The sequence below is a fragment of the Aedes albopictus genome, chromosome 2 (assembly GCF_035046485.1).
Source record: "Aedes albopictus strain Foshan chromosome 2, AalbF5, whole genome shotgun sequence".
In the NCBI taxonomy this organism is placed as follows: domain Eukaryota; kingdom Metazoa; phylum Arthropoda; class Insecta; order Diptera; family Culicidae; genus Aedes; species Aedes albopictus.
Window position 1 is genome coordinate 323,229,044 of NC_085137.1, and position 18,203 is coordinate 323,247,246.

Below are 18,203 nucleotides of genomic sequence, written 5' to 3' on the forward strand. Positions count from 1 at the left end.
GGAGCCGCCAAACTACCCAAATTTGAGTTCTTTTGACGCAACCCAATCCCAGCCAACCACATATCGTAAATCATTGTGTGAAAAAAAATCGTATATTTTCATATATTGAATCAGAATTGTATAATAATATGTATATTTGTTGACAATGATTGCCTAAAATCGCATTTCATGCTAAATTAAATTTCAATTGCGATTTGGTTTCATATAGTCGTCTCCGATCATAAAAGGTGCGAGATACTATCGGTAGGATCGCACATAATCGGATAGAATCGTGAAAAAAACATACATTCTTAGTGTCAAGCTGCAAGTTCGCTAGTACCGTATATATGATTTCTTTGAATCGTGGAAATCGTCGCTTCACATCGTATATGAATCTGCTAAATCGAGCTTGCTACCTAAAGGTATGATGAAAATCGGTGAAATCGTATACAACTAAAACAATGCCCAGCTAACATTTTGGTCTGTATAATTTGTGTTATACACTACTATATAAGAACCTATTCAATCGTATAAACTGCACAAAACTGCTATATACGTACCAAAGTGGAGGCGATTTACACACTTCTGGCGATATTTCACGATTTCTTATGACCAACATTACGATGCCCCAACAATCGATCAAAATAAATAAAATACGACTTCCTATGATTAGTAATACGACGTCCGAAATATGAACCAAAAAAATGTAAACACCTAGCCTCGAACACGGGACCTCGAGATTGTGAGTCTAGATTCATACCAATGTACTAATAGATCAATCTTGAATGAAGCATAAATTTTGACCAATATAAACTTGAATCTTCCAACCTACATGTAAAACATGCCTTTGCTTTCCTACATGAAGGTTGATATGAAGACTAGGTTGTAATTTTGCCTAAGTCATTGCGATTCCTTTCGTTACGTTGCTTTACTGATATATGATATACCGAAAGATGAGCTGTCAACATATACAACTCGTAGCGAGTTTGAATTGCGGTAAATAGGGTATTGTACCATTTGGGCAGGTGTACCTATTTTGGGCACTTGCCGCTATAACTAAGTCAATTTCAAACCGATTCATTTGAATTTTTGTTCAGGGTTAGATACTGTACGAGCCTAACTCTGTACAAAATTTCAAATCAATCGGTTTGAAATTGACTTAGTTATAGCGGCAAGTGCCCAAAATAGGTACACCTGCCCAAATGGTACAAGACCCTACGGCATGTTTTGTTTACAACAGAAGTCCTACATTGAGTGTACGTGCCGCCGTTGTGTTGTCGTCGTCCGTCGTCGTCGTCGCGGAAAGTGTTAAATGTCCATAGATGAAATAACATGAGTCCTTTTTTTGGTAACGAAGAACATTCCAAGGATTGCCCGAGCATAATTGATAGAACGTTTTCAGTAACCAAAACATAATCAGCAAGTGGCGATTGGTGGCGGTGTGGTGAGTAAAGTAAGAGATGATTAAGTATTACACCCAATCACCTCGTCGCGGTGCCAAATTTCCTGCAGGACGACATTCTGAATATTATTTTGAATATTGTGAGAAGAACTAGCGAGGATCTGGGCAAGAATACTGGATTTAAGCGCATAATAATCACAGAATGATGTTGACTACAGTGCGTTGGTTGCTTACCGGGGAGAGCTAATGTGATAAAATATGATGGAATAGGAAATTGAACATCATATCTGTGACCATGAAGTTGCAGTAAATGATATCCTATCACCTTTAAAATAATTGGTGAACAAATCGTAATTGTGTTTTTATCTATCAGTGTCGATGCTTAGTTAGTTTTTTTCAAGTCGTTGCGATTCCGAACCAATGTTCACTAACATGATATATGACCTGTCAGCGTATACAAACAGCAACGATTTCAATCAGCTTTATTTATGGCTTGATCTTTACACAACAAAGTTACTCGTAAACAAATCATAACGATGGTTTATATACAATTGGATTTGTCATTCTTGTTACAAGATACAGCGGTTTTTACGATTTTGAATTCTGGCGGCTCCAAGTGCGATTTAAAATACACTTTTTGTAATTGCGTTGCGTTCTCCCCTGCTTTTCACTCGCGGGTACAATGATAAAACGGCCTACTTTTCTTCACTAAAACAAAAGTGCCGAAAAGTACTACTTTTCGGCACTCTTAAGAGTGCTGAAAAGTAGCACTTTTCGGCACCTTTGCCAGAACCTACTTTTTGATAACTTACGCGGCTACTGTAGACACAGCTGCTGCTTCTACGTTCTCTGAGCAGCTCGAATTCAAATTAGGACCTTTCAGGATCTGATTAGGACTGCAGCAGATCAGGCGTAGAAACGGCAGCTGAAACTACTTTTCCTCTTGCCCATGCTGCGGTATGACGACGACGGGAGCTTGCAAATTTCTGACAGCTGCCCTATCATAGCCTACCTGATCGAACAAAAGCAGCACGCTGACGCACATGCATGGTGGCACGTGGTTGCTCTTGATAGATGTTCGTATAGCAAGAAAAGATTATACTGATGGGTATTTTATGCAATTACAAAAAACTTTGTATGCAACTCGTTGCAAAACTCGATTTTTTCAGCACTCGTCGTATTTATCCAACTCGGCAAGCCTCGTTGGATAAACGTACAACTCGTGCTGAAAAAATCATCATTTTGCAACTTGTTGCATAAATAACTATTTTAATACGATGTGTGGTTTACTGGGTGTTGTATATTGATCGTTTGCGTCACACTTGCGTCGTATACGAAGTGAATGAAATCGTAGAAATCGTATAATCATTTTTACAGTCGCATATGATTGTTACTGCACTTTTAATAGTCGAATCTTAATCTCGGAAATCGTAAATGGTTTTGTTTACATATTTGTATGATGGAGAAAAAGAAAAAATGGTATTCATCACGAATTTGTATTTTTGTTGTTGTTGACACATTCCAACCATGGTAGCAATAATTTCAACCAAATATATAGGTTTTCATACTAGCAGATGACTTACAATAAGTGATGTATTATGCTTTTGGTCGAAATACGAAATTACCGAACGTGCGAAAATTGATTTTTAACCTACTTAGAAATGTCGCAACTCAATTTGGATTAGTGCAAATTGTTGCTCTTAATTAGCATAATGATGCGCAACAGAAAAAATAGATTCAAATTTACTTCGCAACTGCAACTTCGCATGTGCTTCTAGCGACGACTTCGATTTGGTGGTGCGACGATAATATAGATTCCAACAACGATGTGAACTCCAGGCCACTTGCACGGCGCCACTTTTCGTGCCACTCAATGCACAACAACAACGCTCCCACCACAAGTTTCGCATCGTATTATGCTAATTTTTATTCGTTTCATGTCATTCACTTTGAACTCTCTATTTTCAACTTGGCAATTTAGCCAATACAGATAACGCGCAGTTCTCAATCAAAGGACTTAAGTTCGATTCCCACTGAACACCATATGTTTTTTTTATTTGAAAATCTTGAGTCGTATATTGGAACTCTCAATCGTAATAAGATCATGCATAATCGTATATTTAGACGGATAAAATCGGCGAAATCGTAGAAATTTTTCGAGAAATCGTAAATTATGTTGGATGGAATCGCAGTAATCGTATATATGTTTCGATATGGCCTCCATTTTAGTATGTATATGCCTGTTTCGTGCATTGAATACGATTTCTTTGATGCTATATATGTGTGACTATTTCAGTTGCAATTTCGATATAGCAACCAAATTGCTGGCTGGGTAGTTTCGCCCAATAACTCAAATTTGAGTAAATAAATTAAACTCACACTAGGAGGTTTGCCTAACTCCAGCTTTTTGCTGGAGTAGGTAAATTCAACCCAAACGTAAGTTTTTTCAACCCAATTTTGATAAAAACGGCATTTACCCAAAATTGGGTTTTTAAATTAAGAAAAATGTATTGATTTTATACAAAAGAGCACCTTTTTCTGAACCACCATGATTTTTTTTTCAGATTTTTATAACTTCATTTTGCTACCTAAAATCGCTTTCGAAGAGATTTTTCGAAATCACCTTTTGACAGCTGGCCAACTGCTTGACAGCTCCATCCAGTACAAAATGCGACGAGGGGTGATTCGACAAATCGCTCCCATACAAACTTCAAACTGATTTTTAAATAGGTTCCCGGGCACCAAAATTCATGAAAATTTGGATTTCGGCTCAGTTTTTCATGCAGATTCTGAATATGGAATTATCTCAACACCGCTAAAGAAGCCAATTGGCTTATTGGGCCAAAGTACCCCAAGTGGGTCGATGCAGCTTGCTTTGTTTTTGACAACATCGGTGGGAGAAAAAGAGAAAACAACCTTATTTTTGGTAGAAAGTATGAACGATATACAGTGACGATATACAGTGACCCCGGACACCGATGAATCACCTTTAATTTTGTACACTATTTATGAATCACCATGTTGATCAAATGGAGTGATCCATAAACTGTGGTCATTTTTACCGATTCATAAATTGTGGGGTCACTGTACTTACTTTTGAGTAAAATAAACTCAAAAAATAGGTAGTATTAGTTCTTCGTGCACGATTACTTTCCAGGATGCTTCCTCGTACTGGATTAGATTAGATAAAAGTAGTTACGATTGTTTAGAGATACTTATGGATTTAAATTAATTCAAAATTTGAATATTTAATATTACGTAAGGCAAGACCGCCTCAATTGCCGATTTGTTCCGCTCCCAATTCAGTAGGGTGTTCGTTGATGAACAGCTTAACCTGCAGGACATAGACGACGCTACCCGAAACGTTCCAAGCCTTCCTTCAGCCGCTCTGCGTTTTGATATCACTAACGATGCGGTCATTACTGCTGGTAAAGAGCTGAAATCATCTACGGGATGCGGTCCGGATGGTATTCCTCCGATAGTCATCAAACGTTGTGTGGACTCGCTTGCTACTCCATTGACCTGCGTGTTCAATCTTTCCATCTCTACTGGCGTTTTTCCGGATTGCTGGAAGCAGTCATTTGTTTTTCCAGTTTTTAAGAAAGGCTGCAAGAGGACTGTCTCAAACTACCGGGGAATTGCTTCGTTGAGTGTCATCTCTAAGCTCATGGAGAAGATAGTTCTTCAAAGGTTGGTTCAGTGTTTCTCCCAACATATCTCGCTGGACCAGCACGGATTCATGCCCAAACGATCAACGACCACAAACTTGACGTGTTTCACTTCGTATTTGATACGTCAAATAGAAAGTGGGCATCAAGTGGACGCAATCTACACAGATCTATCCGCCGCTTTCGACAAAATGAACCACCAAATTGCACTCGCCAAATACGAAAAATTGGGAATGAACAGCAGCTTCCTTATCTGGCTCCGTTCCTATTTAATCGGTCGTAGTATGCAGGTGAAACTTGGCGATCATGTTTCTTCCCCGTTTCCAGTATCATCTGGCGTACCGCAAGGCAGTCACCTCGGTCCATTTTTGTTTTTGCTGTATATGAATGATGTCAATTCGATCCTCAACTGCATGAAGCTGTCATATGCCGACGATTTGAAGCTGTATTCCACGATTAGGGAACCTCGTGATGCCGTTTTTCTTCAGCAACAATTAGAAGCCTTTGCTACTTGGTGTTCTGTTAACCGAATGTCCCTGAATGTGTCGAAGTGCTCTGTCATTTCGTTTAGCCGCAAGAAAACAACCTTCCGCTACGATTACGCTTTGGCAGGAGTGCAATTACATCGTGTATCGACAGTGAAGGACCTGGGGATTCTCCTTGACTCCAAAATGACATTCAAGGACCATGTTGCTTATGTCGTTGGGAAAGCATCGTCGCTGCTCGGCTTCCTCTTCCGCTTTTCCAAGAAGTTCAAGGACGTTTACTGCATGAAATCGCTATACTGCTCAATCGTACGTCCTATCCTGGAATATTCGGCAGTTGTTTGGGCCCCCTACTATGATAACAGCGTACAACGAATTGAGCGTATCCAGCGAAAGTTTATTCGTTTTGCCTTACGCCACCTCAGGTGGAGGAATCAGCACGACCTACCAAGTTATGAGAGCCGTTGCCTACTTATACATTTGGAATCTCTCGCTGCAAGGCGAAATGTTGCTCAAGCATGTTTTGTCGGAGACCTCCTGCAGGGCAATATTGACTGCCCATCACTCTTGAGCATGCTGAACATCAACGCACGACGCCGGAATATTCGAACACACTCATTTTTACGTCTTTCTTCAGCTAGGACTAATTACGGTCAACACGAACCGATTCGTAGCATGTCCCGTGTGTTTAATAAATGTTATTTTGTTTTTGATTTTAATGTTTCACGCAAGGCAAATAAGTGTAGTTTTAAACGTGAATTATGTAAGGTACCACGGCAGTCTGTAAATGTTAGTTAAGTGTCATTGGGGTGATTTGTATTACCTGTTGACTTTATGTAAATAAATAAGTAAATAAGACTTTGTAGTTTTAGATCGCCTCCCTCCCCAACGTAACAACTTTTGTTTGGGAAATATCGAAATTTTATGTGAAGCGTAACACAGCGCTAGACCAACTCCCCCTCCCACAATACGTTTGCGTAATTGAATGAATCCTATGTAACTCAATTCAGAAATCACAGAAAAACTGCAGACATTTTTTGTAGAAAAATTAATCATACCGATATAAATCTAGACTGTTAGAAGATAGTATTTGCTATGACACCAATAATGTTTACCTACGCGAAGTTGTAAAGGAGACAACTATATTATGAATGTATTTTACACACATGTCCAGAAAATTATAAGGAACATGCAAGGGATGTTATTACTCAATAAACCTTAATATAAAAAAAAATCTCAAAAGCTCAAGTTCAGATACCGTCAAATGGGGTAACTTGCAACACTTTTCGACTTTGAAGCAATATCATTGAAAATCTAAACATTTGAAACAACCTGTGAAGCATCGTGTACGCTAATTACCCCGAGTAGAATACTATGCAGCACTTGGTTTACCTAAATACGTTGCCACCTAATCAGGAGGTGCGAAATATATGCTTGTTGCAAGTTTCCCCATCTGTGGGGTAACTTGCAACATAGAACATGAAGCTAAGTTAGCTATCATTAAACGGCACTAACATTCTAGTATTTAGTCGTATTGTAAATTTTTGATGTTATGCATGAAACATATCATGAAAAGATGTACACTAACCAATTGACATATAATTTTTCAATGAAGGATTGATAGTTATTGCAAGCGAGAGTATTTCGTTTAGCAACAAGTCTCACGTCCCTCAAACACAAAATATATATGATTCTCGTGACTTAGCACTCATTACAAAATGTCAACAATGATTATTGTCATTTCTTGAAAAGGTACAGTGAGTCATCTTTAAGTAGCTTTCAGTTTGAAGTGGTGTTTGGTAATTTCAGCTAAATTAACATGATTGAAACACACCTATTCTACTTTGTAAATGCCAAACTCGCTAATATGAGTAAACTGAAATAATTTACTCCATCTAGGTTCAGAATTGATGTTGGTGATTGCTTTACAGCGTTCATAAACGAAAATTGAACTTTTAACATGATGAAACATGAATGAAACTTCAAAATGTGGTATTTCCTAACAATGTTTGAAGGTCACATGCAAAACAATGTAAAAAATGAATTGTCATTTGAAAATGAACGCGTTACCTTATCAATAAATGATCCATTTCGGATATTTCTGTCAAATATATCGTGAAATGAAGATAAATAATAGAAGGTTTCGTCAAATTCAACTGTTGCAAGTTACCCCATAGTGGTTGTCGAATATCATCATGATTTTTTGCATTACTTAGTCGATAAGTTTATCAAACTTTTATCGTTTAGCTAAGCTTACTATTAGGTACTCTAACTGCAAGCAAGGTCATCAGACTTATCGCACTTACTATAAGGGAGAGGTCAAGCACGATTTTCATACTTGTATTTATGGCATAAAATGAGCAATCCGTTTCAACAGTGTAGCTAAACCATAAACAAAGAAACAAAGCTAATTGTTATACTAAATATATCTTTGATACACATAATCTATCTAACCAAAATAGTAGGGCATACTAGTTTTCATTATTATTAGAAAATGCTTCACATTTAGTGTATGTCATCGTGTTGCAAGTTACACCGCTGTTGCAAGTAACCCCGTTTGACGGTATATTATTTGCGGACTGATAAATTTCTTACGAGAAAGGCAACATGGATATCGATAAAATAAACATAAACATAAAAACAAAAATCAACCTACAAACCGTACAGTAAGTCACAATCATATTAAGTAAAAAAAACTTGAATTCCGGGATTAAATCCAATAACACATTCTTGAGAAAATATTATCTTTAAACGTAGCAAAGAACAGTTCTGAATTTTATCCAAAACCCTCTCCTTTAAAAAAATACTGCTCAGATTATTTGCCAGAATAAGATTTGCAATGGCACCACAGATGATTTACAGTGCAAAAACCGATGATACGGATGGAATAGAGACCACCGGTGCGGAAAGGCGCCCGATAATTATTTTACTCACATGGAAACGAACGACCGGTGCGGAAATGGGTGGGTAACGGAATTAAAAATCGTCAACGACGTGCTGTTTCGTGTGTAGTATGGAGCCCACGCGTGGGCTTGGTCTAATAACGCATCGGGTGCATTTCAAGCATGGTATAGTGCGTTTTGATAGTCATAGAAGATCAGTTGAATCATATGATACTTGTATGCACATCTTAGAGGCATCCTGGATCATCCGAGCTATTCTGAAGTTGAGAAGTATGGTTTGATTTTGAAATAGTATATCAACAGAAGTGCACAAACATCAGAGTTTGCCCATTTGATTCATACACATAGTGCCAGCCATTGAAGTGAGGTTTCCAGAGCATCAGAGATATCTGAGGTCATCTTTTAGTATTATGTAGTTAGGACCTTCAGATCTACACTCGTAACAAAGCATCCTGCACGTTCAAAACTTGGTATTTCTCCAGGAGTTCATGCAAACCATATCTCTCATCTTCTGAGTAGTTAAGATGATCCGGGAAGCATCTAAGTTGTATATTCAATCATCACATGAATCAACTGATCTTCTATGACTACCAAAAGGCGTAATAGTGAGTTTGACGTGTAGCCGACGCTTTGTTACGAGCGTTGATCTAGAGGCCTTAACCATATAATATAAAAAAATATGCTTCAGATATCGCTGATGTGCTGGAAATTTGTTTCCCACGACTTGTATTATATGTTTGAATCAAATGAGATAAATGCTGATATTAGTGCACTTAATAGGTCATTACGAATAAAAACCATATATTTAAGCTTCAGAATGGTTTGGATGATCTTGAAAAGCTTTAAGTTATATGATATATGGTCGAACTTATCATCTATGTCTACTTAAACACACTACACCAAGTTTTGAACGTGCAGGATGCTTTGTAGATCTGAAGGTCTTAACTACATAATACTGAAAGGTGATCTAAGATATCTCTGATGCTCTGGAAACTTCTCTCCAATGGCTTGCAGTACGTGTATGAATCGAATGGGCAAACTCTGATGTTTGTGCACTTCTGTTGATATACCATTTCAAATTCAAACCATATTTCTCAACTTCAGAATAGTTCGGATAATCCAGGATGCCTCTATGATGTGCATACAAGTATCATATAATTCAACTGATCTTCTATGACCACCAAAACACACTATACCAAGTTTGAAATGCACCCGATGCGTTATTACGGGTGTAGATATATAGGCCTCAACTCCAGAATGATTTGGATGGTCTAAGGTATCGCCATTGATGTGCAGTTAGTCTTCCATACTCTGCTTCACATGTATGGATCTAATGAGATCAGTTCTGCCATTCGTACATTAGTTTAATATACTAATTCAGGTAAAGGCCTTACAATCAGAACTCCAGAGCTATTGTAACCGTTCGTAAACTATTCTTGAGGATTAGGTTAAAGCACGGTGGCTTAAGCGCCACTCTCAAAGAGAGACCACCGGTCGTGTTGAAATTTGCCCGACTTTGTAAGAGACTTTTTCACTCAGGGACGGTTTTGAACGGTTCTTGGTAAACGGCAGAATTTCTTCGAACGCAAATTTAACTCCAACTCTTTCACAGGCTAAAAGATACTTAGGGAAAACCGAAGCGATTCTTACTCATCCGAGCGAAGTAACGGAACTAAAACGTAACGTAAGGTAGTGAGTATGTTTATTCAATGAAGCGATGTGAAACGTAACGGAACTAAACGAAATTTCAAACTTTCTACTATTTATTCTAGGAATTCATTCGTGTTGGACGGAAGATATTCATACGGGATGGAAAAGAGCAAACATGGCCATGTATAAAAAAGCTCTTCACGTACCTGCGCAGGTTTTTTGACGATACGATGCTCGGTGACGGGGGACGTAGCTCGACGATGGCGACGACTTCGACGTTCGGAGATGGCGGTCAACAATGATGTTTGCCGGCGTGACCGTGCTGCGATTTGGCGCGCAGCGACGACGAAGGACCCGTGTACAGTATGGCCGAATTACCGGTGCGGAGGGAGTGGCGGCTGGTTGGAAGCTTCCGATTGTTCTACTCGAGAGGGAAACGGCGGATGCCGCTTGTACCCGGGAGGATCCTCCTCCGGTCAATAGGAAGGCACTAAAAGCCCAGCGACCCGGCTTCGCGTACTTAGATTCCAGCTATGACCGAGCGGGGAATAGTACGTTTCCTATCTTCCGAATTTGGATCGGATTCGCGGCGTGCTATTGACGACACGCTTCAGCGAATCGCCTCTCGTACTCCGGTCCTCGGGGATTGACGGACGGGACCTTACCTTCGGCTTTTGGCGACCGACGGGAGAACCTCGCTACGATTATGGACGAGCGACTTCACTCACGCCTCCGTTTAACTGCCTACTGGAGGCGGGCCTTTGCTGGGCACACGGGTCGCGTTGATCCAAACGGAAATGGCGGTACACTCCACCAGAAGTTCCCCGATTCGGCGATGACGGTTGCCGAACGAAATTCACAAAAACCAGCCGTACGAAAAAAGCGCTGGGCGCTACACGTCCAACAGGAACTACTATTAGATTTAAGCACTTTAACTATAATTAGAATTCAATTACCTTTTTTCGAAGTTCGTTCCGTAATTCAATAAAACTCAGCAGAAATCGCGAAATATCGGACCTCGGTCCACTAAAGAGAAAGAAATCACAAACACGTTTAACATCACTTTTAAAATCTAGAAACTCACTCACTACTTTTACCTTCTACAACAAATTCAATTAACACCGTAATTAACTTAATCGACTTCAACTCAAAGTAAACTCAAACTCAACTCAACTGAAACTTTAGATTGGATTAGCTCAACTCGCGCACTTCTGCTTGCCAGCCGTACTCGTAGCGAAATGACCGAGTTAGAATATCACTTGCGCCTCGAAACTGTGCCGCTTTTCAAAAGTCCCACTATTGAAATTGCTAACTATTATTCCAAATCGCGCCAACTAATTCGGCATGGCGATTTTCATGCATGGCGACAAAATTGCAGCGCGACTGTAATCCGCCAAAAAGTATGTAAGCGCCATGCGCATCATGCTATAAAAGCGCTAATAACACGAAAGCTTTAACACATACTATGACATACATGAGCATAAGTAACAGGCATGGACCGATTTTACAAACAAATGAAATATTTCAATATCGTTAACGTAAATACAAAACAAAAATTTTAAATAACTTTTAGTCTATTTATTTATTTTCCTTTTCGATTTTAACTAAAAAACGCAAAACGTTACACTATTTAAAGTTGCCTAGTACATCACCAGGTCATGACTACCATCATTTCATGTTTCAAAATGTATATTTGAAAGTAATTCATTAAGTTCAAGTGATTTAAAAAGTAAACACAACTATTTGTATTCAGTAGACAAAGTTCAAAACTTTTGGACGTTTTGGATAAAATAGAGATCTGTGTTACAGCTGTAAAAGGACATGAAACATTTCTAAATAACAGCCCCAACCAAAACAAAGAATACATATTGAGCATATAAAAATATAGAAATATAGAAATAAATCGCGGAATAGAGTGAAGAACAAGTGGTGTTGGTGTACACTACATTTGCAGCTATATCTCCAAAATGTTCTAGCATAACATAATCTCCATATGTGCATATGATAACACAACTAATCCCCTTGATAAAAAATATGTTGGTTTTGAAAATCCATCCACTAGGTCGAAAGCTGTAGGTAAAACTATACAAAAAAGTTGTCCCCATCCTTTAAGGGTTTAGAAAACGTGATGTGAATTTTATGGTTAGGAGTACTATACAATATCGTTGTTTTTAAAATGCCCAGTAGGAAACAGCTAAATACCGAACATGTAATCAATTGCTGTTTTCTAGGTGTATTTAGAAGTTGAGAAGTTGTTTTGTTAAATAATATAAGTTTTCTTGATTTAGTAAGCTATTTTGCATGAAAAACTTTTTTATTCAAGCTGTAGTACAAATAGTTCATTTTGGGGGTGACTTTGGGCCATATAAAAGCAATGCAATCAGTACGAGATCCCTAAAAATGTGAATTAAAACAACTGAGAGTATTCACATTATGCATAATACGGTGTAATATTTTGGAAATAAATGTTAGATTCATGCAAAACTAAAATAAATGCATATCATCTTTTATGTAGATAATACAGAAATATTATTTTCGTCTTTTGAGAATGCTAGTTGGAGTTATGTTTAAGGGATGGCAGATATGTTGTATTGGATCCTTGATCGTGTACAATTAATGTGGTCAAACTTTCAACAAGTTTGTTTGTCTGTGATGTTATTTTATAGCGACTAGATACTGATAGGTTGTGCGCAAGTATCTATATTAAGGTGGCCCACACTTATATGAAAAACAAAAATTTCGAAAAATGCCAAGTCTTACCTCCTAAATCAGTTGTTTTGGACTCCCACAGGCTACGTTCAAAATTTTAGCAAAATCAATTAAGCCAAAGGGGGTGCTCAAAACGCTTGAAGTTTGTATGGGAAAACTTGGCCGAATGTATGCAGAAATTTTAGGTTTTCGAATTTTGCCGCTAAGTGGCGCTGTAAGCGTTCAATAATCAAACCCTTTGGTATTATTGTAGGTGACTATATGCCAAAGAACTTTGTCGAAGACCGCAAAGTGATCCAACGTCTATGAAAAAAAGTTATACCCTAGGTAAAGCGAGGATAAACTTTATTGTTGTTTTTCCAATACATGTAAACGAATAATATCAATAATGAAATCTCAATACTTTGCCTCACTTTGTCTAGGGTATAACTTTTTTCACAGCCGTCGGATCAATTCGCAGTCTTCGACAAAGTTCTTTGGCATATAGTCACCTACAATAATACCAAGAGGGTTTATTTATTGAACGCTTACAGCGCCACCTAGCGACAAAATTCGAAAACTTAAAATGTCTGCATTTAGCCAGGATTTCCCATACAAACTTCAAGCGTTTTGAGCGCCCCCTTAGGCTCAACCGATTTTGCTCAAATTTTGAACCTAGATTCTGGGAGTCTAGGTTCTGATTTAAGAGGTAAGACTTGGCATTTTTCAAAATTTTCGTTTCTCATTTAAGTGTGGGCGACCCTAATCTATATATTAAGGTAGCCCACACTTATATTGTAGGTGACTATATGCCGAACAACTTTGTCGAAGTCCGCAAAGTGAGCCAACGTCTGTGAAAAAAGCTATAACCTAGGAAAAGTGAGGATAAGCTTTATTGTTATTTTTCCAATAGGGTGGGTGTACCAATTATGGCACTACCTAAGGAAAACTATTTATACAAAAATAACGAGAAGACCAACGAATGACATCAATAAGTTGAAAGACAGCTTAGTTTCCATACTTTACAGGAAAAATATAGAAACGGAGCCAAAACTACTTTTAGTATTGATTACAGCGTGTGCCAATGATAGGAACCCTGTACCAGTTATGGATACATTTTTTAACTTCGGTTCCTTTCGCACTATTTGCATGCATTCCTTATGGGGTTAGCCATAACAAAAAAGGGTGCAAGGAAGCCGAAATTTTAAGGAAAATGATTTATTTCTACCATGATTTGAGGAAAATGTGGAGTTTAAATGAGTGCGATTATCTTTTGTGAACGTGGTCTGTTGTACACAAAATTTTTCTTGTTGATTTACATAGTTAAAGGGTGAAAATTAACTTTGGCGAATAATTGGTACTATAGCCATGATTGGTACACTTACCCTACGTGTAAAGGAATAATATCAATAATGAAATCTCAATACTTTGCCTCACTTTGCCTAGGGTATAACTTTTTTCACAGCCGTCGGATCACTTCTCAGTCTTCGACAAAGTTCTCTGGCATATAGTCACCTACAATAATACCAAAGGGTTTGATTATTGAACGCTTGCAGCGCCACCTAGCGGTAAATTCGAAAACTTTAAATTTCTGCATACATTTGGCCAAGTTTTCCCATACAAACTTCAAGCGTTTTGAGCGCCCCCTTAGGCTCAACTGATTTTGCTCAAATATTGAACGTAGCTTCTGGGAGTCCAAAACAACTGATTGAGGAGGTAAGACTTGGAATTTTTCGAAATTTTTGTTTTTCATATAAGTGTGGATCACCCTACTATATATTCTATAGCTTTCATTTGCAAGCAATATTTTATCACATTGAGCTGTTTTGTGCGAGTTTTAGTGGTTGGTCCAATGTCACCCCCTAGAAGGGGGCAAGCCTCGTTGGATAAGTGTACGACTCGTGCTGTAAAAATCTTCATTCTGCACCTTGTTACGTAAACTACTAGTATGAAACTCGTTGCGCACTCTTCGTATTCATCCAACACGACAAACCTCGTTGGATAAATGTACGACTCGTGCTGAAATAAACAACTTCTTGCAACTCGTTACATGAATATCTATTATTGGTCGATTTTTTACAACGTTTAAAATTAACACGGTTTCTATATATTCCTCCTAGAAAACTAGTTTTGCCTTAAATAAATTAATTAATTATCGATTTTTGCGGCTTAACCAGCCGGATGGAAGTTTTACTTACTTCCCAAAGCTAGACTTTACAAATACTAGCGTGAGTGTAAGTCTAGCCTTTGGAATTAAGTAGTTTTGCCTAATTTTCAGTAAAATGCATCTGTGTAACAAAACTTTGCACAGTTGTTTTGGGCGATATATGCAACTATTTTTTTTTGCTGTAAAGGAGCTGGTAAAAGCGTTTTTTTATAAGCTGTTGTGTTACATATGTTTGTAGCTACTTCTGTTAGTAGGGTAAGGAATCGAAAAAGCTTTGTTTTGAGAAATCAATGATTGACTCAGTTTAGTCTATGACTGTGCTAACCGAGAAACTACACAACCTAAAACTACGAAGCATTTGCCGGGTTTGTTCGGTGCATTTGCCGGACATTCGGATTGTCCATCAAGACAAGTTGATTTTGTTATTACCTGTGTCCTAAACGCATTCTTATTAATTTTTCTTCCAGCACCCACCAACTTCACATCTGCAGTATATCGACGCATTATTATGATTGTCAGATTCAAGGAGTTCGCATTATTGAAGGTGTATTACATGGATTTAGGCATGAGCCAGAAAAGCAACGGATTACGTTTAGGGATTCTGTTTTACGCTATGTGCCAAAATCATTGATTGATGCATTCCCGAAAATGGAATTGTTGAATTTAAATCAAGCTCAAGTTGCTACCATAGAGGAGAACGCCTTCGAAAATGCTACAAAACTGAAAGAATTATTTCTTGCCAATAACCGCTTGCAAACTTTCCCTGTTAACGTATTGAATGGTGCTCGTAATCTGGAAAAGTTAGTTTTGACGTCGAACCACATAACAAATATGGCATATAGTTTTGAGAGCAATATTTTATTGAACGATCTTTTCGTAGATAAGAACAAAATTAGCCAACTGCCTTCTTTTGAAAACATACCTAATTTAAAAACTTTCAATGGATCAAGTAATGCGCTTGATCATATCGAATGGAATCAATTCCTTAGACAAACTCAACTCGAAGATATTGACCTATCCTACAACCAACTAACAAACTTAGATCTACAACTATCATCGAAAGTCCTCAATACTGTTGATATAAGAAACAATAAATTGGCTAAGCTGAGAATAACGTTACAAATGAGCCATCTTAATATTGAAAATAATGTTTTATCAGAATTTGTAATAGATCAAGTGTGCTTACTAGAAACATTGAAAATGTCCAACAACAAGCTAGCATCCCAGCCAAATTTTACAAATTGTCAATCATTGGAAATATTGGATGTATCAAACAACGCCCTAGAAAACTTCCGATATGCAGAAAAGTTAGAAAACCTAAAAAAACTGAATCTTGCACACAACAATTTATTTGAATTTTCAATACCAGCAAAAACCAAAAAGCAACTTAAACTTAATTCCCTGGATTTATCCCATAACAAGCTTTCCTATTTAATCTCACTTCCATCATTTACATCCTTGAAGAAGTTAAAACTAAATAACAACCAACTTCTTGGGATTCATAAAAATCCTTTACCGAAGGCAGTACAATATTTGTATGTATCGAATAATAAATGGAATTGTGATGATGTTACATCTTTTGCGAATCTTGTAAAAGATCAAGTTCAAAATTGTACTGCAGAATTCCACCTTATACACGGCATTTGTTGTAAGCCTTATAGGAAACCTTTCAATGATGTACTGAATGAAATGGTCAAACATACATATTTTCATGAACAATTAAACTACGATAGATTGAAAAATAAATGTCTACAAAGGCAATACAACACACAAAATACCGACATTGAAAAGATCAGGCAATTAGCTTCAGAAGCTGATAGAAGTAGATCGCAAATATACGAAGAGATCGCCAGCGCTAAAGAAAAAGTGACAACAAAACAAAGTGAATTAAACACTATCCAAAACAAGCATCATAAATCCGACAATTTCAAATCAAACATGGCAATTCTTATCGAAAATAAGCGTGAAGCGTACTATGTAACGAAGGAAGGCTTAATTACAGACAAAGAAATGCTAAGCAGGGTAATACATTTTGTTCGCCAAAGAAACACTTTCAGCACCGACCTGTGGAATCGCCGTAAGAACGAAGCCCAAAGCAATCATATTTTGTTTGACCAGAAAACTGCTGAAAAAGAGCAAATAAAAGCAAATATTGACAATCTGAAAATTGATCATTCAGAAATGAAGAAGAAGGAAAAAGTGTTAAAAAAACAGATGGATGAGCTTCAGAAAAGGGTTAACAAAAATGCACCTTCAATCTATGGAAAAAACGGGTAGGTCATAAAACATATATGAATTAAAGACATTAAGCTACTGAACGGATGAAATACCATCAATCGTTTGTTTTGTTTGCAAAAATATCACAACCCCGATAGTACGTACACTTTTTACAACAGTTTTTTTAGGATAGGTAATTGATAATAACCGATACCTACTTGATATCAAAAACGCTCTTTCGTATTAGCGTAATACAGGGTTGTTAACGTTATCCAACGATCTTCGCCATTTCGTTGATTCATTAACGTTAATTGTAACAATCAACGATTCTTCCGTTAGTTTTTCACGACCATTAACATTGGAGTAGCTAGAGGGGGGGCCTGGGGGGCCAGCCCCCCCCACAAATTTTTCATGACTTTATATATGGAAATCAGAAAAAATCTGAAAATCACTGCCGTGGTGACAAACATACAGGAGTGGTCAAAATGTTTGGGATAAGCAACTTTTTTTTCTCTCAAAAAAAAGTTCAACATGCTATAACTTTTCATAGAGTGCATCAAAAAATTTTGACTGTTTGTTAACATATAATAGTGCATCAGTGCATCATTGGTACAAGACGGGCTTGGTGGTCTAGTGGCTACCGCTTCTGATTCGTATGCAGAAGGTCATGGGTTCAATCCCTGGCCCGTCCCTTTCATTCCACTTTGCATCTTTCTATCCACTTCCTCTAGCTCTCTCTCTTCTCTACATATACAACTCATGTATATTCATATGTTCATAGCCATCGCTAGAACCAGAAACGAATTTGAAAAAAGTCGTTTCCCTCCCTTCCAACGTCCACTCACAGCACAGGGGCTGTCCATAAACCACGTGGTAATGGGGGGGGGGGGGGGGGGGTGAGGGGGAGGGTGTTCGGCCTGTAGAGATACTGGCAACACGGCTGTGTAAACATTAGAGGAAAAACTGCGCATTGTATTTTACAGTGTATTTTTGATATGTCACATTTTATTTATTTGTCGTCAATCAATACGTAGACCAAATTTT

The 18,203-nt window shown here is 37.9% G+C and overlaps 1 protein-coding gene across 23 annotated transcripts in view; it reads left to right on the top strand.

The window, feature by feature from the left end:
* LOC109411523 (uncharacterized) overlaps positions 1–17,278 on the top strand; it is a 163,161-nt gene extending 145,883 nt beyond the window's left edge. For 22 of the 23 annotated variants that reach the window (XM_062852388.1, XM_062852392.1, XM_062852391.1 and 19 more), the window contains one exon: positions 15,410–17,278. In XM_062852388.1, coding sequence (XP_062708372.1) covers positions 15,410–17,219 — 1,810 coding nt within the window. In that variant the 3' untranslated portion in view covers positions 17,220–17,278. The remainder of the gene's footprint in view (positions 1–15,409) is intronic. The other variant, XM_062852411.1, reaches the window with a different exon arrangement.
* Positions 17,279–18,203: the final 925 nt, after the last annotated feature.